This window comes from Trematosphaeria pertusa, assembly GCF_010094035.1.
Source record: "Trematosphaeria pertusa strain CBS 122368 unplaced genomic scaffold BU26scaffold_1, whole genome shotgun sequence".
NCBI classification, from domain to species: domain Eukaryota; kingdom Fungi; phylum Ascomycota; class Dothideomycetes; order Pleosporales; family Trematosphaeriaceae; genus Trematosphaeria; species Trematosphaeria pertusa.
In genome coordinates this window covers 453,174-476,280 of record NW_022987212.1, presented here as the reverse complement: position 1 = coordinate 476,280, position 23,107 = coordinate 453,174, and the positions used below count along the sequence as shown (strand labels likewise).

The 23,107-nt window shown below is 53.0% G+C and overlaps 9 protein-coding genes across 9 annotated transcripts; 6 read left to right on the top strand and 3 right to left on the bottom strand.

Moving 5' to 3' along the window:
- The first annotated feature begins 266 nt into the window (after positions 1-266).
- Positions 267-2,378, top strand: BU26DRAFT_545223 (delta-1-pyrroline-5-carboxylate dehydrogenase 1). Its single transcript, XM_033831776.1, has 5 exons — positions 267-413; positions 471-578; positions 634-929; positions 985-1,053; positions 1,106-2,378. Exons 1-5 carry the CDS (start codon positions 273-275, stop codon positions 2,232-2,234), a joined length of 1,743 nt encoding a protein of 580 aa, XP_033690667.1. The 5' UTR covers positions 267-272; the 3' UTR covers positions 2,235-2,378.
- A 1,054-nt stretch (positions 2,379-3,432) lies between these two features.
- BU26DRAFT_415671 (MFS general substrate transporter) lies at positions 3,433-5,489 on the top strand (the record flags this gene model as incomplete). Its single annotated transcript, XM_033823128.1, has 4 exons — positions 3,433-3,700; positions 3,755-4,393; positions 4,451-4,954; positions 5,002-5,489. The coding sequence occupies 4 exons, from the start codon at positions 3,433-3,435 to the stop codon at positions 5,487-5,489; spliced, it is 1,899 nt and encodes a 632-aa protein (XP_033690666.1).
- Positions 5,490-5,782: 293 nt separating this feature from the next.
- BU26DRAFT_512631 (glycoside hydrolase family 47 protein) lies at positions 5,783-8,002 on the top strand. The gene has a single exon (XM_033827426.1). The coding sequence runs from the start codon at positions 6,071-6,073 to the stop codon at positions 7,871-7,873; it is 1,803 nt and encodes a 600-aa protein (XP_033690665.1). The 5' UTR covers positions 5,783-6,070; the 3' UTR covers positions 7,874-8,002.
- Positions 8,003-8,259: 257 nt separating this feature from the next.
- On the top strand, positions 8,260-9,609 carry BU26DRAFT_471367 (glycoside hydrolase family 17 protein). Its single transcript, XM_033825377.1, has 3 exons — positions 8,260-8,680; positions 8,735-9,153; positions 9,206-9,609. The coding sequence occupies exons 1-3, from the start codon at positions 8,415-8,417 to the stop codon at positions 9,430-9,432; spliced, it is 912 nt and encodes a 303-aa protein (XP_033690664.1). The 5' UTR covers positions 8,260-8,414; the 3' UTR covers positions 9,433-9,609.
- A 2,158-nt stretch (positions 9,610-11,767) lies between these two features.
- Positions 11,768-12,924, top strand: BU26DRAFT_557166 (uncharacterized protein; the record flags this gene model as incomplete). The annotated part of the gene is made up of 3 exons (XM_033832426.1): positions 11,768-11,837; positions 11,894-12,427; positions 12,530-12,924. 3 exons carry the CDS (start codon positions 11,768-11,770, stop codon positions 12,922-12,924), a joined length of 999 nt encoding a protein of 332 aa, XP_033690663.1.
- Positions 12,925-13,268: 344 nt separating this feature from the next.
- Positions 13,269-15,776, bottom strand: BU26DRAFT_512626 (uncharacterized protein). The gene is made up of 8 exons (XM_033827425.1): positions 15,192-15,776; positions 15,100-15,131; positions 14,941-15,046; positions 14,742-14,765; positions 14,242-14,685; positions 13,791-14,078; positions 13,659-13,742; positions 13,269-13,516 (listed from the first exon to the last, which is right to left on the bottom strand). Exons 1-8 carry the CDS (start codon positions 15,627-15,629, stop codon positions 13,289-13,291), a joined length of 1,644 nt encoding a protein of 547 aa, XP_033690662.1. The 5' UTR covers positions 15,630-15,776; the 3' UTR covers positions 13,269-13,288.
- A 147-nt stretch (positions 15,777-15,923) lies between these two features.
- BU26DRAFT_512624 (uncharacterized protein) lies at positions 15,924-16,621 on the top strand. The gene is made up of 3 exons (XM_033827424.1): positions 15,924-16,072; positions 16,132-16,293; positions 16,344-16,621. The coding sequence occupies exons 1-3, from the start codon at positions 15,980-15,982 to the stop codon at positions 16,413-16,415; spliced, it is 327 nt and encodes a 108-aa protein (XP_033690661.1). The 5' UTR covers positions 15,924-15,979; the 3' UTR covers positions 16,416-16,621.
- A 525-nt stretch (positions 16,622-17,146) lies between these two features.
- Positions 17,147-18,115, bottom strand: BU26DRAFT_598523 (uncharacterized protein). The gene is made up of 2 exons (XM_033835032.1): positions 17,744-18,115; positions 17,147-17,691 (listed from the first exon to the last, which is right to left on the bottom strand). The coding sequence occupies exons 1-2, from the start codon at positions 18,009-18,011 to the stop codon at positions 17,312-17,314; spliced, it is 648 nt and encodes a 215-aa protein (XP_033690660.1). The 5' UTR covers positions 18,012-18,115; the 3' UTR covers positions 17,147-17,311.
- A 636-nt stretch (positions 18,116-18,751) lies between these two features.
- On the bottom strand, positions 18,752-23,055 carry BU26DRAFT_512622 (TBC-domain-containing protein). Its single transcript, XM_033827423.1, has one exon. The coding sequence runs from the start codon at positions 22,748-22,750 to the stop codon at positions 19,250-19,252; it is 3,501 nt and encodes a 1,166-aa protein (XP_033690659.1). The 5' UTR covers positions 22,751-23,055; the 3' UTR covers positions 18,752-19,249.
- Positions 23,056-23,107: the final 52 nt, after the last annotated feature.

Below are 23,107 nucleotides of genomic sequence, written 5' to 3'. Positions count from 1 at the left end.
TCCTGGATGATTAGGAGCTGAGAATCTCCGCTGCATTACGAAGATCTCCTGCGACATCGGAGTTCAGATTGCATGATTGCTCGGATGGCGCTTTGATGTGCATACGGAATGATGTTTTCAAGGTTTGCCCTTCTGTCAAAGCACCCCTCCTTCGCCCCGCTCTTCGGTTTGCGTCGGCTCAGCGCAACGTGATCGCGCAGAGCTTCATCCAAGCTCGCAGCTACAAATAGTGATTCCTCTCGTCGATAGTTGTTCGTCCAAAGGCATCCGCAATGGCCTCTCTGAAGAACTTTCAGCCACTGACTTCAGTCTCCAAGTCTGTGAGCGCGATGCCAACCCAGTCCGGCGTATCTAGAAGAGGCGTCGCAACAATTGCGAACTTCAAGATCCCCTCGATAAACAACGAGCCCAACGTGAGCAATGGACCTGGACCAGAAACATTGGACTACTAGGCTGACTATACTCTTCAGAAACACTACACAAAAGGGTCCGTCGACCGACAGAAGCTCCAAGATGCGGTGGCTGCATTGAAGCAGCGGGCACCGATCGACGTCCCACTAGCAGTAGGGGGCCAGCATGTAAGAGGGTTAATTCTGTGGCACGTTGGCGGGTACAAGTCGCTAAATAAATTAGATTACGAGCTCGTCCATCCTCACGCAGCACAATCCTTCCTCACACGCCGACGTGGTCGCCAAATACTCCAACGCAAGCACCGAAGACGTGAACAAAGCCATAGAAGCGTCACTCGAAGCTAAGCTGTCATGGGAGACGCTACCGTTTGCCGATCGCGCATCCGTTTTCCTCAAGGCGGCCGACCTGATCTCGTCGAAGTACCGATACGACATTATGGCAGCAACGATGGTGGGACAGGGCAAGAATGCCTGGCAAGCGGAAATCGATGCGGCGGCAGAACTATGCGACTTCTTGAGGTACTAATTTAAGCTGTCGTGTACCTGAAAATGTCACCGTGGCTGACACCAACAGGTTCAACGTGAAATACGCCGAGGATACATACGGGCATCAGCCTGTGCACAACTCACCTGGGGTCTGGAAGTACGTACCAATTAGAGCTAATAATCTGGGTCACTATGCTAATCATACACAGCCGTGTGGAGTATCGACCACTCGAAGGATTCGTATACGCCATTTCGCCGTTCAACTTCACAGCCATCGGAGGAAACCTTCCCGCAGCGCCGGCCCTCATGGGCAACGTGGTGGTTTGGAAGCCATCACCTTCGGCCATCGCTTCTAACTGGCTAGTCTACCAGATCCTCATTGAAGCTGGCCTTCCACCGAACGTAATCCAGTTTATCCCCGGTGACGCAGAGGAAGTAACCAAGGCAGTACTGTCCCACCGGCAATTTGCTGCATTGCATTACACAGGCAGCACCGCAGTGTTCCGATCACTTTATGGAAAAATTGCAACGGGCGTTGCAGAGGGGAAATACCAAAGCTACCCTCGCATTGTTGGCGAGACTGGAGGCAAGAACTTCCACCTGATCCATCCTGGTGCCGACATCTCCAATGCGGTAGTGCAGACAGTACGCGGCGCTTTTGAGTATCAAGGTCAGAAGTGCAGCGCATGTTCCCGATTATACGTACCCAAGTCCGTTTGGCCCCAGTTCAAGGAACAATTAATTGCAGAGACCGCAGCGCTCAAGATCGGCGAGCCTTCAGACTTCTCCAACTTCATTGGTCCAGTCATCCACGAAGCGAGCTTCAAGAAGCTCTCCGGTGCCATCGACGAGGCCAAGAATGACAACGAGCTGGAACTTCTGGTTGGTGGAAAGTACGACGGCAGCAAGGGCTACTACGTCCACCCAACCATCTACCAGACGACGAACCCGGACCATCCGCTCATGTCCCGCGAACTCTTCGGGCCTATCCTTGTCACATACGTCTACGACGATGCTGTTCCAGACGCCTTCGCTAAGATTTGCAAGCAAATCGATGAGACATCGGAGTATGCCCTCACTGGTGCCGTCTTCGCTACGGATCGAGAGGATATCCGATTTGCTGAGGATGCTCTTCGGAACTCCGCCGGTAACTTCTACATCAACTGCAAGTGCACTGGGGCTGTTGTCGCGCAGCAACCCTTCGGCGGTTCCAGGGCAAGCGGTACGAACGACAAGGCGGGAAGTGCGAATCTCCTAGCCAGGTTCGTGAACATGCGGGCGATCAAGGAGGAGTTCGTTGCTACTGATAAAGTGGCATACCCGAGCAATGAGATTTGAGAGATCACGAATTTCAGCAAGACGAGATTGTACAGAACTTGAGAGCAACGGGGCGTTTTGGGGTACTGGGAAAAAAGCATGTGCTTCTGTGGACACGAGCGAGACACTTGCATAACGCTCTTCACTCTGATCAAAGCAGCGCCACATAGTAGTTGAGATATAAGAGAACATGGTTCAAAATATCCACATCCTGCAGTCGACTACTTTTTAAAAGCCCGATAGGAAGCCTCGGCACATTGCAGGAGATCTCGGATGCTTCCCGAACCTCGTGTTCCTCATCCCATCTGCCCCCTTTTAGAACATCTTTTGATAGCGACCCGCCACGTCGGGCACTCCGTTCGGCAGCTAGCCTTTTGGGTTCCGCCTAGCCCTTCAAGTGTTCCTTTCGGTGTTTGTAAAAACTCGGTACAGGAGGCACGGACCGGACCGGGCGACCACATCCGTTTGAGCATGCACCGAAGATTTCCAGAACATCTGATACCGGTACAACAAATATCCGCCGGTCATGGGCTTCTCTGTTTCTAATCCTCCATATTTCCACCGATAAGTCCGCCATCAGTAGTTAAGGATTAGGTAGTAAGCTCTAGCACCCACGCGGCGGTGGGCCCGCCCCTCGTGAAGGGCGCAAAATTCCCAATGAAGACTCGGAGGGAGATATCGGAGGAATGCCTATCTTTAAAATCTAAGGTTGCACCATTCTCCCGGACGCCGACCCTCCGCCAGGCTTCCTTCGCTCGAAAAAGTTGCGAAGGGCGGTTCCAGTTGCCGAGGTACTTACCGCATGTGGTATGGCCATACGACGCACAGATCAGGATCTGCACTAGCCGCTGTGATGTCAACCATCGCGGCCGCGAAGGCAGCCGGGGTTCCACTGTCCCGGCTGGATCGGATTGGTTGGTGTGGGTGGTTACTGCATGGGAAGGCGTTTTGGGCTGAAGGCGTTCGGCCGAGGCTGGGCTTCGAAATTTCGAAGGAGAATGATTGTGTCATCGCTTTGAGGGGGGTTGCTTTCCCATATTTGATAATGGAGTCCTCCCAGCGTCCAGTTCTTCGGGTTCTCGAGCCTGCTTTTGGGGTTACGCCTTTCTCTTTCGGCTGTCTATATATTAATACTCTTCTTCGGAGCCTTTCTGCTAGATATTCCTTGATACGTTTCTTTCGAGATACCCGCCACAGCTCGTTGCTGTGAACAAGAGGCATGGAGAAGCAGGATAGAGACATCGAGTCCGGGAGGCAGGGGATACCCCACTGGAAACTCATTCTCGAGCAAGGCGTCGTTACGGACGAGATCGCGAACTGGAAGTATGATGGCTCAGGCACCGAAGATGATCCGTATGTGGTAGAGTGGATAGAGAACGATCCTCGGAATCCAATGCGGTGGTCGAAGACGAAGAAGTGGGCAGGCTGTTTCTCTATGGCGTTTGCGACGCTCACAGTGTCGTTCTGTTCGTCAGCGTTTTCAGGAGGTATGCAAACCCAGACTCAATGAGGCGATTGCATGGAGACTGACTGCAGTACAGGCATCCAACAGGTCATGTTGCTGTTTGACGTTAGCCAGGAAGTCGTTACGCTTGGTATCTCCCTCTTCGTGCTCGGCTTCGCTCTCGGGCCGCTCCTGTGGGCTCCCTTCTCTGAACTATACGGTCGTCAAGTCGTCTTCTTCGGGACCTTCCTCGCTTTCGTCGCGTTCAATGCCGGTGCGGCCGGATCGCAGAACATCCAGACCTTGCTTATACTTCGGTTCTTTGGTGGCGCCTTCGGATCGAGTCCCCTCACGAATGCAGGCGGTGTCGTGGCCGATCTCTTCGCTGCGAAGGAGCGTGGTCTCGCCATGGCCATCTTTTCCGTCGCACCCTTCATGGGGCCAGTGTTGGGCCCGATTGTTGGTGGCTTTTTAGGAATGACCGAGGGCTGGAGATGGGTTGAGGGTCTAATGGCGATCTTTTCCGGCGTCGTATTCTTCGCAGCAGTTCTGATCGTCCCAGAGACTTACCCCCCAGTCTTACTGAGAAAGCGGGCAGAGACTTTGTCGAAGATGACGGGTAAGGTCTATATGTCAAGAGCCGATATCGATCAGGGGAAGGTCTCGCTTGGAGAGGCCTTTTCCACCGGCTTGAAGCGTCCTTGGGTCCTTCTCTTCCGCGAGCCAATCGTCTTCCGTAAGTCTCTCCATTACAACGCCAAGGGGACATCTAGCTAACCAATGTACACCTCAGTCCTTTCCCTGTATATGGCGATCATATACGGTACACTCTATATGCTGTTCGGAGCATACCCTATTGTCTACCGCTTCGGCCGTGGTTGGAACGAAGGAATCAGCGGTCTGCCCTTCGTCGGCGTCGCCATTGGAATGGCGGGCGCTGTGACCTACACGATCTTCTACGACAACAAGCGATACCTCAAATGTGTCAAGAATGCCCCAGGCGGATTTGCAGCTCCAGAAGACCGGTTGCCACCAGCTATCGTTGGAGGCATCGTGCTCCCGATCGGTCTGTTCTGGTTCGCGTGGACGAACTATCCGTCGCTGCCGTGGCCTGCAAGTGTTGCGGCTGGCATTCCCTTTGGTTTCGGAATGGTGCTCATCTTCTTGAGCGTCATGAATTACCTCATCGATGCTTACACCATCTTCGCGGCAAGCGTATTGGCCGGTAATGGAATCATCCGTTCGGTCTTTGGCGCGGCCTTCCCCTTGTTCACAACACAGATGTACAACGGCCTAGGTAAGCGTCGGTCCTCGTAATCTCGGTCTGGAAACTAACAGGAACAGGCATCCATTGGGCCTCCAGTATTCCCGCTTTCCTCGCACTGGCCTGCCTTCCGTTCCCCTTCCTGTTCTACAAGTACGGCGCTGCCATCCGCAAGAAGTGCAAGTACGCTGCCCAAGCCGACGCATTCATGCAAAAGATACGCGGGCAGATGGTCCAGCAAGCTCAAGACTCTACGGACAGCTCGCGGAGTGCGTCCCTACAAGCTGAGGAAGATGAAGAGCAAGAAGCCGCAGACTACTCTTACAAAGCCGAGGAAGAGGCCCGCTTCGAAGAGATGAAGACCGGGAAGGAGGCGGAAGACGATGGATTAGAGAAGGTCAGGACTGCAAGGAGTACGCGATCGAGGAGGTCGGTGAGGACGGCGAGGACGGCGGAGGGGTATTATGACAACCCGTATGAGATTGACCGAATTCATACGCGGGAGAGCTTCCGGCCCACCCGGAGCAGGGCAAATAGTAGGGCGAGTAGCAAGTCCAAAGGCTGGTAGTGGAGACAGAGCGAGTGAGGGTTCCTGAGTGCCTACTTGTCAGCGTTCGGGCGTTTGGTTTGTTTGAGAGGGAACAAAGTGGGCGTATGGGAAGGATCATACCAGCATTTACTGCATATACCAGATACCGATCTAAAAATAATCTTTAAATTTTGAATACCTCCGACATAGTCAGACCCTTGATGGTGTGGTGAAAGCGAGATGGGGGGCTTCAACGCTACATGTACACTCGAAGCTTTACAGGTGACTTCGTTCAACCTCCGACGGACGGCCTTGATTCTGGCAAGATGCAGAACGATGAATGAACTGCAACATAGAGAGGTTATGAAGTGCTGGCTGATGTCAGTGTCAGCATACAGGTCCGCTTATCGATAGTACCTTCCCCTGAACCCTAAATTCCGCGACCCCAACCGTCGCACAGATCACGCCTCTAGTAACGTAGATTAAACCGCGACCTAAAATGCCCAGGACACCACATTACCTCTCTCTCACTACTCCACGCCCAATGGGATCGCGGTCGGGCATGACCTGTTTGTCATCTTTCCCCGATTCGCACTGCAAGACCTGAGCCATTAGCAGCAATGGCTCGTCTCCGCACACGACACATTGCCGTTTGCGCCGTCCTCGTTATTTTCCTATACTACGTCCTCCCACGCGAAGACGCGATATCATACCTCACGCATCATGGCAACGGAGCGCCAAATGCCGGAACTGCGGAATTGGCGCGATACATGAACAGCCCGAAGCATGTCCCGCACATTGTCGCCAACCACAGCAGCTTTGCATGGAACGCAGTCCAATTCATATATCAACCCGAGCTCACGCCGAAGCTACCCCCGCCCGTCACCAAACGCCCGCGCATACAGCATAGATTTCGTCCGGACACAAGGAGGGTGGCTGCGGAACAAGAGAGGAGACGGCTAGAGGTCAAGAAAGTGTTCGAGAAGGCATGGTCGAGCTACCGAACTCACGCATGGATGAAGGACGCGTTGAAACCTATAAGCGGGCAATATGTAGACCAGTTCTCAGGATGGGCAGCTACGCTGGTGGATAGCCTCGATACACTCTGGATGATGGGGCTACGGGATGAGTTCTATGAGGCCGTGGCAGTGGTCGCAACAATTGATTTTGGGAAGAGCACTGCTGCGACTGTGAACATGTTCGAGTCCTGCATACGGTATCTCGGTGGATTGATCGCGGCGTACGACTTGAGCGGACACGAAGTGCTGAAGATGAAGGCTGTTGAGATTGGGGACCTACTCTATGCGGGCTTCAACACGGATAATCGCATGCCAGTGGATTTCATCAACTTCGAGCGGGCAAAGGAAGGCACTGGGCTTGTCGTCGAGGAGTCCGTTGTCAGCGCATCGCCGGGAACAATTACGTTGGAATTCGCCAGGTTGAGCCAGATCACCGGCGATAGCAAGTATTACGCCGCGGTTTCGCATGTTATGGATGAATTTTACGAGCAACAGAACGACACGAAACTCCCCGGCATGTGGCCGATGTATGTGTCTATGAGGAGCAAAGACCTCGTCTCTGGATATCAGTTTACGATTGGCGGCAACGCCGACTCGCTATACGAATACCTCCCGAAGGCGCATGCGCTGCTCGGATCCGCAGACGCAAGCTCGAAGAAGTACGAAATCATGGCTCGCAACTTCATGGACACGGCTATGGACAACCTGTTTTTCAGACCTATGACTCCTAACGACGAAGATATCCTCATCTCAGGCAACTGCGACGTGCTAGATGACGGTCCACGCCTAGATCCCGAGAGCGAGCATCTGTCATGCTTTATTGGAGGTTTATACGCGCTCGGCGGCCGTCTTTTCGAAAATAAAAAATACCTTGATGCCGGAGCGAAGCTTGCGCGAGGCTGCATATATGCATACAAGTCATTCCCCACCGGGATGATGCCGGAGCGATATAATATGGTCAAATGCCCGGGACCGGACCCCAAAAAGCCGTGTAAATGGGAGGAAGAGCTTTTAGTCGAGGAACGCGAGCAACGAAAAGATCGCCACGAGAACCTGCCTCCAGGATTCACCACCGCAAAGGACCCCCGCTATATCCTCCGCCCGGAAGCTATCGAATCTGTCTTTGTACTATGGCGGATCACCGGGAGGGAAGAGTTTAGAGAGGCGGCTTGGGATATGTTCCAGGCAGTGGCTAATGCAACCGATACGCCGTTTGCTAATGCAGCGATCGACGATGTTACGGTGATCGGTTCAAAGCAGACGGATTACATGGAAAGTTTCTGGCTAGCAGAGACGTTGAAGTATTTCTACCTAGTGTTTGCGGATACTGATTTGATCAGCTTAGATGATTTCGTTTTGAATACGGAGGCGCACCCGTTCAGGCTATCGAAGGCCTTGGTGTAGGCACAGCATAGGCGGCTCATGCTTTGGGCATTCGGCGTCTTGAGGAAGGGTTCCGTATCACATCGCGCACGCATTGCAGGTGTTCAATATAGAGTGTGCACTCATCCTCGTGCGAATATGAAGGAGTGGTGACCTTCTGCGCCACCTCTAATCCCCTACGGGCTTCATGGTGTTTGTTTCAACGGACTTTTCGCACGTGTTTGACGCTAAAAATAATGTGGCGCCCCGAGCGCTGATTGGCTCGTTCCTGAACCTGTACCTGGCAGGAGGCGTTTCGAAACGGGCAAGCGCAAATGACTCCCGGGCAAGCCCCTTCTCGCGCCGCGACCTCACCCGTTCCTTCTCTTCTTCACTCCACGTCCTTTTGTGCACTTGTTGTACAGTCACTCTTTTCCTGCTGCTCAGCATCTATCCTTTCTTAATTCTTTAGTCACTCATTCATTGACCCTCTTTCTGGGATTTTTCCACCCGTTCGACGCGCTCAAACGACTCCCGAGCCCGACTACTCCTTAATCCGCCTACAGTACTTACGACCCCGAAGATGCGTTTCTCGACTGTTGTAGCTGCGCTTGCGGCGGCCCCGGCTGTTGTCTCTGCCGCGAAGGGCACGGTGGGTTTCGCCCTGGGCACGAAGGAGGCCGACGGCTCCTGCAAGACGCAGGACGACTACGAAGCCGACTTCGACGCTATCAAATCGGCATCCGGAGCGACAATCGTACGTGGATATGCAGCGGCGGACTGCAACATGACCAAGGCCATCCTTCCGGCTGCGAAGGCCAAGGGCGTTAAGGTCGTGCTCGGCATCTGGTTCGTATTCCCCCTATGACGTGTATCTTCATTTCGCTGACCGGCGTGAAAAAGGCCTGATGTTGAAGAATCCTTCAACAACGATCTCAATGCCATCACGGCCGTCGCCGAGTCATACCAGGACGTCATCTATGGCGTCACCGTCGGTTCTGAGACGCTCTATCGCGGCAACTTCACGGGCGAGGAACTCAAGGCCAAGATCGAGACCGTCAAGAGCAAGCTGCCCACCGGCATGAAGGTCGGGACTGCGGACTCGTGGAACAAGTTCGCGGATGGCACAGCCGACGCTATCATCGGCTCTGTTGATATGCTCATGGTCAACGCGTTTGCTTTCTGGCAGGGTGCCAGCAGAGACAATGCTACCCACGTCTACCTCGACGATATGTACCAGGCCGTCACCCACATTGAGAAGCTCGCTGGCGGCAGTGATAAGATTGAGATCTGGAATGGCGAGACCGGATGGCCGACTGCCGGTTCGTATTGTCTCGCTCACGTCTAACGATCGATTTCTGACATGTGTTACAGTTGGTACCGACTACGGTGCGGCCGAGGGTGGTCTTGATAACGCCAAGTCTTTCTTTCAGAACGGCTTCTGCGCCCTTATCGACTGGGGCTTCAACGCTTTCTACTTCGAGGCCTTCGACGAGCCGTGGAAGCCCGCCTCCATTGGTGACAATGGCAAGGCTGCCGACGAGACCACCTGGGGCGCCATGACTGCCGACCGCAAGGCAAAGTTTGCTCTCAAGTGCTAGACGTACATCGATCAGGACTGAGGAGGTGCATATGGTTGGCAAGGTGGTAGACTGTGCATAAAGAAGCTGCATGCTCAAGATGATCTTGGACGCGGCGCGGATGGACCGTCCCTCTCGGGTACTGACTTGGATAATTTTGGCTGTATGATTCCCAATCTATGTTATGCAGCTTTTTTTCCTTCATCCGCCAAGGTCCGCATCCGTAGGATCGCTCACTGTCTTCATCACCCGAACCTTTTCCCTCGTGCTCATATTCACGTACTGCCTTGCGCATTTGAGTGATTCTGTGATGGTTTATGTGCTCATCACTGCCCGCTCCAATTTGACAACCAATTCCGGCATTCTGTTTCTCAGCAAGGTTGCATGAGCTGCCTTGTTTCCAGCGGAGTGGCGGGCTGACTGATGCTGCCCTACTAGACCTCGTAGACCGACACATTAGATCTATACCCTCACCCGGCGGAGGCGGAGCGCCACCTCTATCCTGATGGGAGAGACACCGCTAATAGCGGCAATGCATCACACGCAGGCGTGGTGCACTAGCATATAGCGCCGCAAACAAGTCTTTACCGATATCGACCTTCCGCCGCTGGGGAAGCGGGTGTGCTTGCGGCTGGCTTGGGTTTGAGGTACTCCAACATGCTTGCCGTAGGATAGACAATGCATCAGCATTCTTGTCCAAGCCTGCCTCTTGATACCTACTTGCGTCGTAAGGTCAAGATGCTGTGTAGCTTGCCGTGCGCTCCGCGCTCCTTCCTGCCTTGAACATGCGCCTACTCTCTCGTTAGCCCAACTTTACCCCGCCTTCATCAACTCTCTCATGACCATGCTACCTCCCAGCCCAAAAAAAAAGAGAACCCCCCGCCAAGGATAAAAGTAGAAAAAAATGGCAAAAGAAATTGCTTTAGGCAGAGTCTAAGCTCTGCGGCAATCCAGATACCAGGCGAACTGATTTCTGATCTACCCCATCCAAGATTAGCGAGTTTGATATCACCTAGACGGCAACCAGATTCGAACCCTAAGCGTGACCATACAATGGGATTCGCTGATGGCCACGGGAACGAAACGCCTTCTCACTATTATGACACTTGGCTTGTTTAGTGATAGGATTGCAGATTTATCTATAATATATACGACAAAATAATTGAGGGGGGTAATTTGAGTGTGGTGAGGGGAGGGTGGTGGGTTTGCGTGCGCGCGTTTTCGGGCGGGGTTTTGGACTGAGGTGAAGCTGCGTGAGAGCAATGAAACTACAGAAATGGAAGGTGCGCGAGAATTTCGCGCGCCTTTTACTTTCATGCTGTGAGTAAAGCAGATCCGGGTCGCCTTCAGAACCTGTCCTCGGAAAGGCAAAGCAGCGCTTTAGCTGCACGCTTTGAAACTACAGATTCTTTGACTGGTGAAGGACAGAAATATGTTTTGGGCAGATAGTAAGTTCCGGTACATGCGCCATTAATACGTTTTTACTGTGATCTAGGAGACGAGAGATGAGATGACATTGACACATGTGTTCAAAGGGAGAACGAAGCAATACGGAGATGTTTACTTAGGATGGAAGAGAAGCACGGGATGATTTAGGAAAACCTCGTTCTCAGCGGTAATGGTACAATAAGTATAAGAAAGTAATATTATCTTAGATGCAGAAGAAGAGTGGAATGTCAGCTATTGAATGAGAGAGAGCACTTTCGCGATGCAAAGGCGTCGGCGGTCAACGAGCTCAACTACAGATGCTTTCAATAAGACCCATGCGAGAAATGTTCCAGACTTGAATGAGTTTAAACTGGTTCTCCAAGCCTGTCCCACCATACGCATAGCAGGCTCGACCTCAGGTTGATAGGGCATCAGGGGGCATGGAGGTGGTCAAAGAACGGTTGCCGCGGAGCCAGACCATTCAAGGTAAAGTCAAGAAAGTGCAGATCTCGCTGAAAGGGATGGGGAAGTTGACGAGGTGAAATCTGTAGTGACTGGCGACATACTGATGGCGAAGTGTAGGTGTCATCGTCTGAAGTGGCAAGGGACGTCCAACGAAGGTCTGTGCGTCTATCGCTAGAAACTTTTTGGAATCTCTGATAGAGCGTGATCACTCTTCGCCGCGATGACTCGATTCCTCCTACAGAAAATCTCCGAGCTACATTGAGTAGAACATGCTGCACGATACGGAGTCATCGGTGTACAGACTGCGATGTTGTGCTTTTCCCCATCGCTGAGCTTGTATGAGATCCAGGGTCCCGTTTCTACGCCGTTGGGAATCTGCTCTCTATCATGCCCGGCTGCGCTGACATGTAAAGTATTTATCGAATTACCTGCAACCACCCATCCCCTCATACAGCTTGCCATGATGGCTAGACGGCATTGGCTCGTACGACGCTTCAAGCGATTTGGCAAGCACGTGACCGCCGTCATCTACGGTCCATCTCCCGAGCCACAGCCTCAGCAGTTTTCCAAGCCTAAGAACACCGGCAAGGCGAAACATCAGAGCCGGGCACCAGCAGTTCAGCGTTCAGTCGTTGCGCAAAGGCTGCAAGACACGAGCAGCAGCCGGCCCTTGACTACGTGGCTACGCAATCGACAGCATGCTCGCTCAATCAGCACACGAACCTCCCAAACAGCAAAGAGGATATGGAACAAATCTCGAATAGAGCATTTTATCCTCTGGCTTCGCGGCCGACCGCGCCAGCACTTGGTCCCCGTTCTGGGATCCCCGATCTATTCTACCGGCGCGACAGCATCTACTTCCATCTATCAACCCGTCAACTACGCTGGCAGTTCATGCCGCCAAAATTCCACCACGACGTATTCGACGCCGCAAAAAGAGTTAACAATGTAGAAGCCACGATAGGGCACACGTTCAGGAATAAGATGCTGTGCGTGGAAGCGCTCAAGATGTCTGGCATGCATAGTCCGTTGTACTTCGATGGGAGTATTCACCCCGTGGCACCTAACAACCGGCTGGCGCTGTTGGGGGATAGGGTCCTGAGCCTGCAATATGTGAGATTTGGTTTAAGACGGGGAATAGTACGAGTATGTCTCCTCCATATCCACCCTCTCCCTCCCTCGCTCTTCTCGAGTTTTCTTGATTCGTTGCTAATATTGCGGACAGAGCAGTACACCGAAATGGACCAAGACACCGTAACTCGCGCCAGCCTAGCTGTTAAAGGCCGTGCTCTCGGCTTCCATGAGGCCATCTTACAGTCCCCAGGGATGCAATCAGCGAAAGCGAACATGGTAGCTGAGACTTTCGAAGCTATTCTTGGTGCTGCCTATGTTGACTCAGGAAACCAACTTTCTGCGGTCACTAGGGTCATCAAGAGGATCGGATTAGACGAGCACCGGTTGCTAAAAGTGCCCCAATCGCTAGCACAAGAGCTCGCCCAGGAAATGGGAGAGGGTAGAGCTGGTGCGGATGCCGCGGCGGATATCCAGCCAAAAAGAGGAGAAGTGGACGTTAGCGCGGAGGAGCCCGCGCTTATTCGCGGAATTTCGAGTTCAGGGTGAGCACTATGTGATGCCGAAGGGGTAACGACAAAGTTCATCGAGATTGCCTGCTTGAGTCTCTCTCCGACCTGAGACTATAAGTGCCATCCGGAACACCAGAGGCATGGTCTATGACATGGAGGAGCTAATATCGTTTACAGGGCACATGTAGCATTTATCTGTATCAACACTGGAGATATATTTCAGGGTCAAGAGCATTTTGGAGGGGTTTTGCGACATCGGGACGCCGATTTTCTGTGCATCATCCGAAGTGAGATGTAAAACTCGTCCATTCGACATGAGCAAGCAATAGGGAGCTCTTCACTAGTGCTAAGATGGCCATGAAGGCCGCCAGAGAGAAGAACAGATGACCGGATGTTCCCAGTCAAAACTGTCTATAATAGCTACTATATGCCGAGTTTCCGCGCTTCTCCTCAACCCACTCTTTACAGTTGCGCCATACTCTATACGGACTGCGGCGAGAGGCGATCATGTAATTAACCAAGGATGTGACAAGCAGTAGTGCGAAGAATACTAGCCAGGGCAGCTTCTCTGGTCGCACAAAGTCCATACTGAAGATAGCGGCCGTGAATAGTAAAGGGAAGGCGATGTACTAGCAGCAATCTATTAGCTAAGGAAATTCAATGCTTTTGAGTCACTGGGACAAGGGTGTCCGGAAGAGCACTGATTTAAGGGGCCGAAGGCATTCAAGCCGTGCGGACTGGTATCAGGTATTGTGAGAACAGGGGACCCACCACTGTCATTTCTGTGAGTGTCTTAATGTTCTCGCCCTGAACAATCGCTGTTTCGGCTTGCTTGAGACTCGAGACCGTGTGGAGCTGAGGTGGATCAGCATGCTGAATGCCTTCATCTTCGACGAAACTCACGCTGCCCAGTTTTGACCTAAATCGCTCTCTCTTCGTCAGGAGAAGTCTCCGCAGTCGATCCAATTCGGACATGTTCCGAATTATTCTGTCGATGCGGTCCGCGAAGCCCCGCTTATCTCGAGCGTGGATGGTGAAGTACGAGATTTGATTGCGGCGGAAAGTTTCCCATGTCTCTATGATGCCACTGATGCAGTCGACAAAGATCTGAATGGTTTCGATGACGTTACTAATGGTTTGCGTGTGCGTCCTCCTGGAATCGTCTTCGGTCTTACGTCTGATCTTTCGTGCCTACAAAGTATGTTAGAATATTGAGATCGGGTTTCATCATTGGAGCCCCTTAGATGACAAAAGAAGACACTAAATCGGCAATGTTACCAGCGTCAGATCTAAGCACCGACCTTCGAGAAACATTGAAAGCCCTTCAGGTGGACAAATGAAGAACGTCACTCACGTATTCCTCCATCCGCTGATTAAAGGTTTCGATAAGCGCAGTATACTCCTCAGTCACCTGAAGCACCCGTCGGTCCAGTTTCAGCAGCCAATATTGCCTAGGATCAAAACAAGGGTTATCCAATCTTTCCCGGCCACCCAACGGAGGGTCATATCCATTACCAGCCGGGGATCCTGTGAGATACGTTGGGTGATTGCGTTCGGAACCAAAATAAGTGTCTACGAGAAATAATTCCGTCCAGAACCATTCATCTGGACCCCAGGAAAGAGACGAGGTTTGGGCCTCATGATAGTAGAGCTCTTCTTTATCTCCCGACTCCAACTGAAGCGGCAGCGGATCGGACTTCCTCAGCCGCCTTCCACGGTTGTATCGATGGTCCTTTGATGGAGGTCCGGGGCGCAACGCGTGGTATGGGATATGGAATTCGAGGAAGAAACCCCAGGTCTAGTTCCATCAGTTTGTTTCAGGCGCTTAAGTGAAGCAATGAGAGTGTTACGTACCACGGATACCGAAAAGGTGTGCTCCTGTGAACATAAAGGCATAAGTAAGCCTATGTGCTATATGATAAGAGCAAAGGGAAGGGGAATATGGGAGACTTGAATGCTCAAGATGTCTGAGTAGCTCCCGTCTGACGAAGGCCTCCACGAATGGCGAACCCAACAAAAGGCGTGGTGGTATGCTTAGCCATGGTTTACGTACCCGTCCGAGGTATCTATGAATGAAGTCTCGTACCGGTGTCGCAGATCGTCTAGCGGTGGTTGCAGCCAACGCAAGTGCGCCCGCAGAGGTCAGATTTGGAATGAAACTAGGCTCTCAGCATTGGCTAACAAGAACAAGAGACCTGAATTTTGTACTGACATTATTCGTTTCTCCGCTTTGAGAGCGATTCGCTGTTCGTCAGAAGAAGTGAGTCAGCTTATGCCAATCACCATGCGTCATGTGGTGCTCACCTCTTCTTTCAGCCTTAAATATAGATTCGGAATGGTGACATTGTTAGAGTATATCTGGCAGTCGTCGCATTGCTTCCCGATTGGTTTCGCGCAGCCCTCGTGCTTTTGACGGTCGTCGAGTAGAGCGATGTCTCTGCTGGAGCTTGACTTGACAATGTCCTCGTCAACATGACAGTTTAACCCTCTCCCGCTAACAGCTTCACTGAGGAAGTCTCTGAGGAGCTGACGTCTCCGAGGGATGGGCTGGTCCGGGCTGCTGACTTGATCGTGAGTCAAGAGTGCGTCAATGACCGCTGAGGTCGAAACGTTGTGTGGGGGTGGAACAAGTCGAAACCGGTCCTCTGGAAGGTGGTTCTCATCGTGTCGCTGCGTGAACCTCTCCCATGGGTTGTGGGGGCGATATAGCTCATGATGGGAGCCGTTCAGCTCATATGCCATGGATAGGACTCTAACATTGAATAGCGTTGGCACATCACTAGGCTGCACAGCATCTTAACAGGCGGTGGCCGCGACATCGTTACGCCTCACTTTAGTGACCGGAAATTGACCGGAAGTAGATGTAAGGCTGAGAGGACAAGGGATTGATAGGTCGTTGAAGCGCAGCAGGAGGGACGACGGCAGGCGTGAGGCTCTGACCGTGTTGGTGGCTGTAGCCCCCTATTGGCTCGCTTACATTCGGTTGGGCATCTGGCAGAGTGGCGGGTGAGAAGACCTAAAGGGTATGAAAGACCTCGAAAACTTGTCAGTCTTCAGCACACCACATCGAAAATCTTCTTCAGTTGTTACAGATGAGACGCTGTCTTAACAGTCCCCGTGGCGTATCACTATCCCGGCGACATGGTGATATTTCCACCGAACCTGATCCTCGGCGCTCTTGTGAGGTGAGTGCCTAGCTCTTCTCGTTTCCTCTTCGGCACTGTATCTAAGCACGCATATTCAGGGAGGAGACCCAACAGAATGTCGGGTAGAAGCTGAAGCACTGTCCTCATGCCAACCCTTCCACATACCCTCCGGTCGATCTACGCAAAGCAAGCTTCAGCGACCTGCAGATCCCAATATGTCCGCGCCCCAAGAGGGTCCAGAAGACACTTATTGGTATTGTGTAAGTCTACATTCATAGGCATTTGTGCCGCAGAGAGTAATATTGTATAGCCTGAGTGCGGAGATGGACCCTATGGATCCTGGACTATGGTGTGCGCAAATTGTGCTTATAAGAAAAGTTAGGTGTTTTGCTGTATTACAAATTGGGCCTGATCTTTCCTCGGCATCTGGGTTGTCTCAGTATGTTATTGGACATTAAAGCTTGCATCTGCGTTTTCATATGGCGGATATCATAAAGCAAGTTTCAAAAGCTCGATCGAGGGTGCGAGTTTCTCAGTGCTATAGCTAAGCAAGTGCTCATATATCGCTCCAAGACGGGAAGAACAAGGTCTCTTTATCGTGCGCCTGTGTTAGCACTGTACGTACGGCACATAGCAAAACATTGACTAAGAGTTTCCGGGCAATCTACAATGCGACGATTCCCAGATGCCGGGGACTCATCTCCGAGTCACATCAATGCCAACACCCCCGTTAGGTCGTTTACACTCCAAAACGTTCTCCTGTTGCAGGGGAATGCATAATAAGAAGTCTTGATGAAGGCTTGAGCACATCCTGTTGCAAGCACGCACACCGCACGTCCCAGAAACATAGACCGTACTCGACCATCTACTGGTATTGTGTAAGCGGGATTCCTCCATGGCACCATGAACGAGAGACCAAATCAATACAAATGCTTCAGGGAAGGATGCATAGGCACGTGGATGATTGTAAAATGCAAAGATGCAGCCACGACAGGTGCGATATTGGCCCCATGGAGGAAGGAGAAGAGAACTGTCTCGGAGACTGGGAATAGTAGTAGATGGGATACGAAATCTTCCTAGATCTCGTTTGTTGGATGATCGGTATTCCATATTCTAAGTCTCATATCTCAATGACGGGAGTTTTAGCCGTCCCTTGAAGCGGTGCCTATAACCCTCCTTCGAGCCTTTACACCAGCCGGTAAAAGACCACCCTGCCGGATTTTTAAATGCTCCATCTCAGAACGCCGTCACCCATTTGAACCACAATAGTCCCGTCGTCTATCGGAAGACCCTGACCTCATGTTTACCCCCGCACGTCGTACACTTAAACATGAAGCCGGCGATCTCTTTCTTGCACTTGTAGTCCGGACATTCGTAATCCTCCTCCATCAGCCTAAATAGGCAGCAGGGCTCGTCCTCCGGCATGCCGTGCCTGTCCCTGTGAAGCCTCTGCTCCCTCGTGAAGGTGTCGGAGACCTGCCGGCCATGTAGTCTGATGTCGCTGGTGACAGTTGATTGCACAACTTTGATCAGTTCTGCAGTGAAAGCTTCGTTGGGCTGATTGGTGATGGCAATGTCGGAGGTCTGCACAAGCTTGCCTGGGACGAGGTTCTTGTTGCGCGAGATAAACGTTGCTGTGTCATCAAGCGAGTTGGGTTCTGGTCTGGTCAGCGTCACATGTGACGATGGGGCGCTTCAGGACGAACTCACTGATGAAAGGTCCAATGTTCACAATGATAGTCTTGCGGACGCCGAGCTTGTAGATGGGCTGCCTCTCGAGGACGGCAGTTAGGGCCTGGTCAAGTCGAGCCTCGATTTCCTTCGCAGCGGCGACTCTTCCGTCGTTGGCTTTCTCGTGAATCATCTGGTTGGCTTGAACAAGTTGCTCGCTCATGCACGCGCCCAGTGCTTTGGCGATGAGGTCGATTAGACGGATAGCATCGTTCGGAATATCCGGGAGATTTTGTACGCGAGTCATGGTTGTAGTAGATCCGACGATATAGTAGTAGGGCGTATGAGGCTAGTACAACAGGCCGTTGGCGTAGCGGGCATGTATGGGAGAAGCTGAAGGTTAGACCTTGGGTGGTCGACTGGGGAATTATATCTTAAGCACTACCTGCGTTTCCAGGCAGAAGCGGGGCAACAATTACGCGCTCGAGCGAACGGGAAATTTGCTCCCACTGCAGCAGGCAACCAGCCATCATGGTGCCTGGGAAGGTGAAAGACGGTGTTGGTGCTGCGCTAATCAGGTCACGCCGACGATGCACCAGCATCAGATTAGACAACGGGGAAGGAGCGTACCTCTTGTAGCCGCATTGCCGTGACTCAGCCGCTTAGATTGGAGAAGGGAAACAACGCGGGGGCGATGTGACTCCGTGGTCAAACGGAGACCGGCAGCCGCTCCGGCCACTGGGCTGGCGTGCTCGCGTGCATCTTGAGTCTGCTTTGCTGTTAGCCCTTAAGACCGCTCTGCCACCGGCTCTTATGCGCTGGAATGCAGGAAAGAGTAGCGTGGGCAGAGCTGTAGAGGCTCAAATGGCGGGATTCGCGTTCACTAGTGATCTCGCTCGTTGTCCGCTCCTTCCGTTGTTGACCTGGGAAACGAGACCACGCTCAGCTGATATTCCATTCGCCAATGGCAATGACGTACGTATACCACGTGTGCCTGTGGGCTGAGAATTCAAGAAAGAGCGAAAGGGGGCGTCATGTCGAAGGGAGGTGAGTGTATCTATAGCCATCAAGATCGGGCCTAGACTTAATCAGGCAAAGTCGGATCTTAGAGCATGGGTCTGCCCAGGCGTCTTGACAATCCGCTTTCACCCTCTGCTGCTTGTAGATCATGCGGGGATACCAGAACTGTAGGCTCTTCCGGTAAGAACATTTGGCTTTTCTTCTAGTGCTCGGCAAAGCAGGCACAAGAACAACCAAGGACGAGGACCGAAGTCTACACGAATAAAGAAAGTGGGTATATGTATGAGCTCAATAGAAGCCCGCCTTAATCTCAATGTGTCTAGGGACTAAAGTGCAATCCAATCTTCGGGGGTATTTGTATGCTGACTTCTGACCGGAGCGCCCCCAATGCAAACTTGACAAAAGAGACGATTTTGGGACACCGTTATTTTAGAAGGAATGGACTAATCTGGGCTGGGGTATCAAGAAAACACCACCTACACCGAAAGTGACCCAAAGGAACGAAAATATGTGGCAAAGGGAACCTCAAGCGCGCCAAAGGCTTTCCTCCTCGATGGGCATCGGTGTCCTCGTTGTCAGGCTCTCCAGAGTCTGATTCAATGCGTCCGCATCCTCCTCTTCCTCGCTTCTCCTTGATGCCGTTGAAAGAGGCGTCCGCATAGGACTCGTGTGCATTGACAACTCGGCATCCAGACTTGCTGAGATGGAAGGCGCTTTGCTGGTCATCTCTAAGGGAGCTGGCTCCTCCGCAGCTTTGCTTGCTCTCTTCCTTTTCCGTTCCAGGCGAGCTTCTTCGCGCTGACGCATCAGGTCCCGCTCGTGAGCAACGGCTCGCTCTCGTCGTTCTTCCACATCCTTGCGCTTGACGACCTTGTTGAGGGCATCGCTTGCTTGGATGAGGCCGTCGATGCTGATAGCGTGGTTCGTCATCTGGTGGTTGATGTAGTGGTAAATGGCGGCCGGGGTGTCGCACTGCAGCAGTTGTTTCTCATTCAGCTTCAGAAGGGCAAGCGCGACTTGGAATAGGAATGTCGAGCCGTCGTGCATGCACAGGACCACGTCCCACACGCGGTATAGTGCCTCCGCAGACAGACAGTCGGTGAAGACGGAGAGGAACCACTGAAAGGTGAGCGCCTCAAGCTCGATCTCTAGAAGCTCGAGGTGGTTCGAGAGCGTTGGGAGCAACTCAACGACATACTCACGCAGAACGGACTGATCGGCGCGGGAGGTAAGCAGATGCTGGTCGTAGTAGTTCTGCGGCAAGATGTTTTCGATCATGGTTGCCAGCACCCAGAACGCATCTTCGGCAGTGGGCATGATCAACAAGAGGCAGGCGGTGATGAGATTCATGCCTTGGCAGTATCCCACTTCAGGATTGCGACGAGAGTAGGCGAGCAATACCTCGTTCAGTTTGTGCACACCTGGGCCTTTTCGGAAGAAGATATTGTCGGTGAGAGTGCGAGTGATGTCCATCTGGATTTGAGCGACAATGGTGGGGTTGTCTTCGCCGTTGCTGACCAGATCCTCGTAGTATCCAGGGATGCGCAAAGCAGACGCACCGCTGCATTCTGCCCAGATCTTTGCTCGATAGGCGACAGGAATACCACCGAGCACGAGTCGACGGAATTCCTGCCACTTGGCGCGTCCAACTTTCCCTTTGTTACCAAGACCTGCTACGCCAACGATTTCGCCATCGGTTAGAAGAGTTTCTGGCATGTCGTGCCCTATTGATCGGCCCTCGCCAGCGTTGGTTGCGTCACCTTGGCGCTTCCGCTCGGCACGCACTTTGCGCAAGAACTCATTCCACTTCACCGTTTTCTCTTTCTGCAGATTGTCGTGTAGCTCTGTGAGCTGCTCCAGAAGGGACTTCACGGGGTCGGGTTGATGAGGATAGGGGCTGAGCGGGCTCGCTGGTCCTGGAGACGGTGATGAAATCGAGAACTCTGCCTTTCCAGAAACAATTCGGGAAGGAGAGGGCTCGGGATTGATGCTTGATGTAGGTAGAGAGCCACGCTTCGCGACCGTAGCCGTGACCTGGCTAAGCTTTGGGGCAGATATCTCGGCCTCTGGCGATTCTACAGTCGTAATAGGTGCTGCCGAAGGGGTATGAGATAGCAGTTCGGTGGGATGAGTTGCGAGTTTGAGATAGTCAGCCCACGTCTTTACAGGCTGCTTGGCCGCCTGGTCCTCCGAGCTGGTGCTTTCCGGTCTAGATGGTGGCCTTAAAGCGGCGTCCCCATCAAGGACGGGTGCTGGGGCGTCGCCAGGCTCATCGCCGAGCCCGAGAGTTTTGAGTACCGATCTGCCGTCGCCGATAGATTCAACATTGCTGCTTCGCTTCTGCTTGGTAACGGCAGCGGCAGCCTCGCTTTGCCTCTTCTTCCGGCGTTGGTCGTATATGAATCCGAACCTATCAGTCAGATATTCGTTGCTCGTGGCGAATCTGTTGTGGTGTTGCAGCAACGTTGGAGGTCGCGATTCCTCGGGCAAGATCCTATCCATCTCCACAGGTCCAAGATTGCTCAGGCCACGAGCAGGTGGGTGAGGGCTGGGATTAACGGGACCGTTTTTCGGGGCTTCCGTCGAGATGGTCTTGATGGTTCCATTCGGCCCGAGGGTTCGGCCACCACGCCTTGCAAGTGCAGACCTGCTCGACTGAGTCGTTCTGGTAGAATCCATGGAAGGTGTCCTATCGGCAGGGTCCGACGTGATACTCTTGCGTCCTCTAACCGCATTGACCTTGTCAGAACTGCGACCCGGTTGATTGTTGCCCGCTACCATCTTCAACGTCCAGTTCATTATTGAGACAGAAGATCTACGGGATGATGGAGTGGACTGAGCTTGGTCCTCGCTCTGTAGTCGACGTAGGGAGGGAATCGCGCTAGTGCCTCTGTCTGCGCCAGGCGGGACAAACAGATCATTGCTAATGGGTTTCCGCGGCTGCTTCGCGCCACTAGAAGCTCGTGAGCGGGTCTGAACTGAATGGCTTTCTGCATCTCTGTCAATCATACTGGCGACAGAAGGGGCTCTGCTGCTCTTCCTACTCGTCCCGTTCCAGAGATAGCTCCTCCAGTTGCTGCGACCTGTCTCGCGCGGTGGCTCGGACAAGGAATGGATAGACGCATCATCGCCTCCAGGTGCTGCGGCTCCAGAGTCAATTCCTAGAGCATCAGGGTGTTCTGGTATTTCGTCTTCCATGGCGCGGGCCAGTCTTTGGTCAATAGGGTCGTCAGGGTGCAGGCCAGACAGCCCACTTTCGCTTCCCCTCTTCCTGACTCTTCTAGGGCCATTCTCGTTCCCGTCCTGGGTCCGGCCCCGGTCAAGCTCGCGGAGCCTGTTCTCAATATCCATGTTCGATACCTCGCATTCCTGTAGCATTTTCCTCAAGATCCTCTCACGTTCCTCCGCCCTTCTTCTCAATGCTGTAACCTGTGCATCTCGCTGCGCCAAGTCCCCAGCCAGCTGTCGAACTAATGCCACCGCCCCCGATTGCTCCAGCATATCTTCAATGTTCTGGTCGCTCGCATAGTGGAGGTTACCCGGAACCTTGGCGGGCTCCGGTGGGGTGTCGTCGAAAAGGGCGGACCGGTCCCTTGCTGAGGGGGTTGCTGCTACTAGGCTGCCAACAATTTGCTGTGTGGACTTTGTGACCTTCCTCACTGTCGAGCTGGGCCCGTTGTCCTTATTGACGTCGGCCGGAGGTATAGCTTTGATAGTCTCCGGTGAGCTTGTGGGCTTGTTCTCTCCGCTCTTGCCTCCCAAATCTCCTGCGCCGACCGCCGCGCGAAACCAGCCGTTGACACGCGATTGTACCGGGGATGAATCTGGTGTAGGCGACAGCGAAGGGAACGACGTCAAGCTTTTGTCATCGGCGGCGGGCGAGGGTGTTCGGCCCAGAGACGCATTGGAGCTCCTTTTCAAAGGCCTTACGCGTACGGTGCTGCTCTTTCTGCTGTTCGACGCGGTCGAGTTCTGCGAGGAAGTGCGCACGAGATCGGCGGCAGTGGGAGTCTCCGCGGCCGCCATCTCAGTCGGAACCAGCTAATGCGCGCACATTCGAGGAGTGAGATGGTAGCAACGCGTGCGGCGTGGGTGCTGTTACGGATTGTGCGGCGTGGTGTAGGTGGTGGGAGACGAAATGCTGTACATGTGGGACAGAGTGCGTCATATGTGGCCAGGATGGTCGAGATCGCGATCCGTAAGCTTGCAGACCTTCGGCGCACTTCTGGGCTCTTCGATGTTCTGGCAAAGGCGCGGAAACAACGAGCGTTGGGGGTAAACAGTCAAAGGGCGGAGGAGCAATTAACGGGCAGCAAGGGGGCGAGGGTGTGGTCTTGGGCGATGTCTTCGAAACAACGTGGAAGGTCTTTAGCCCAACCGAGC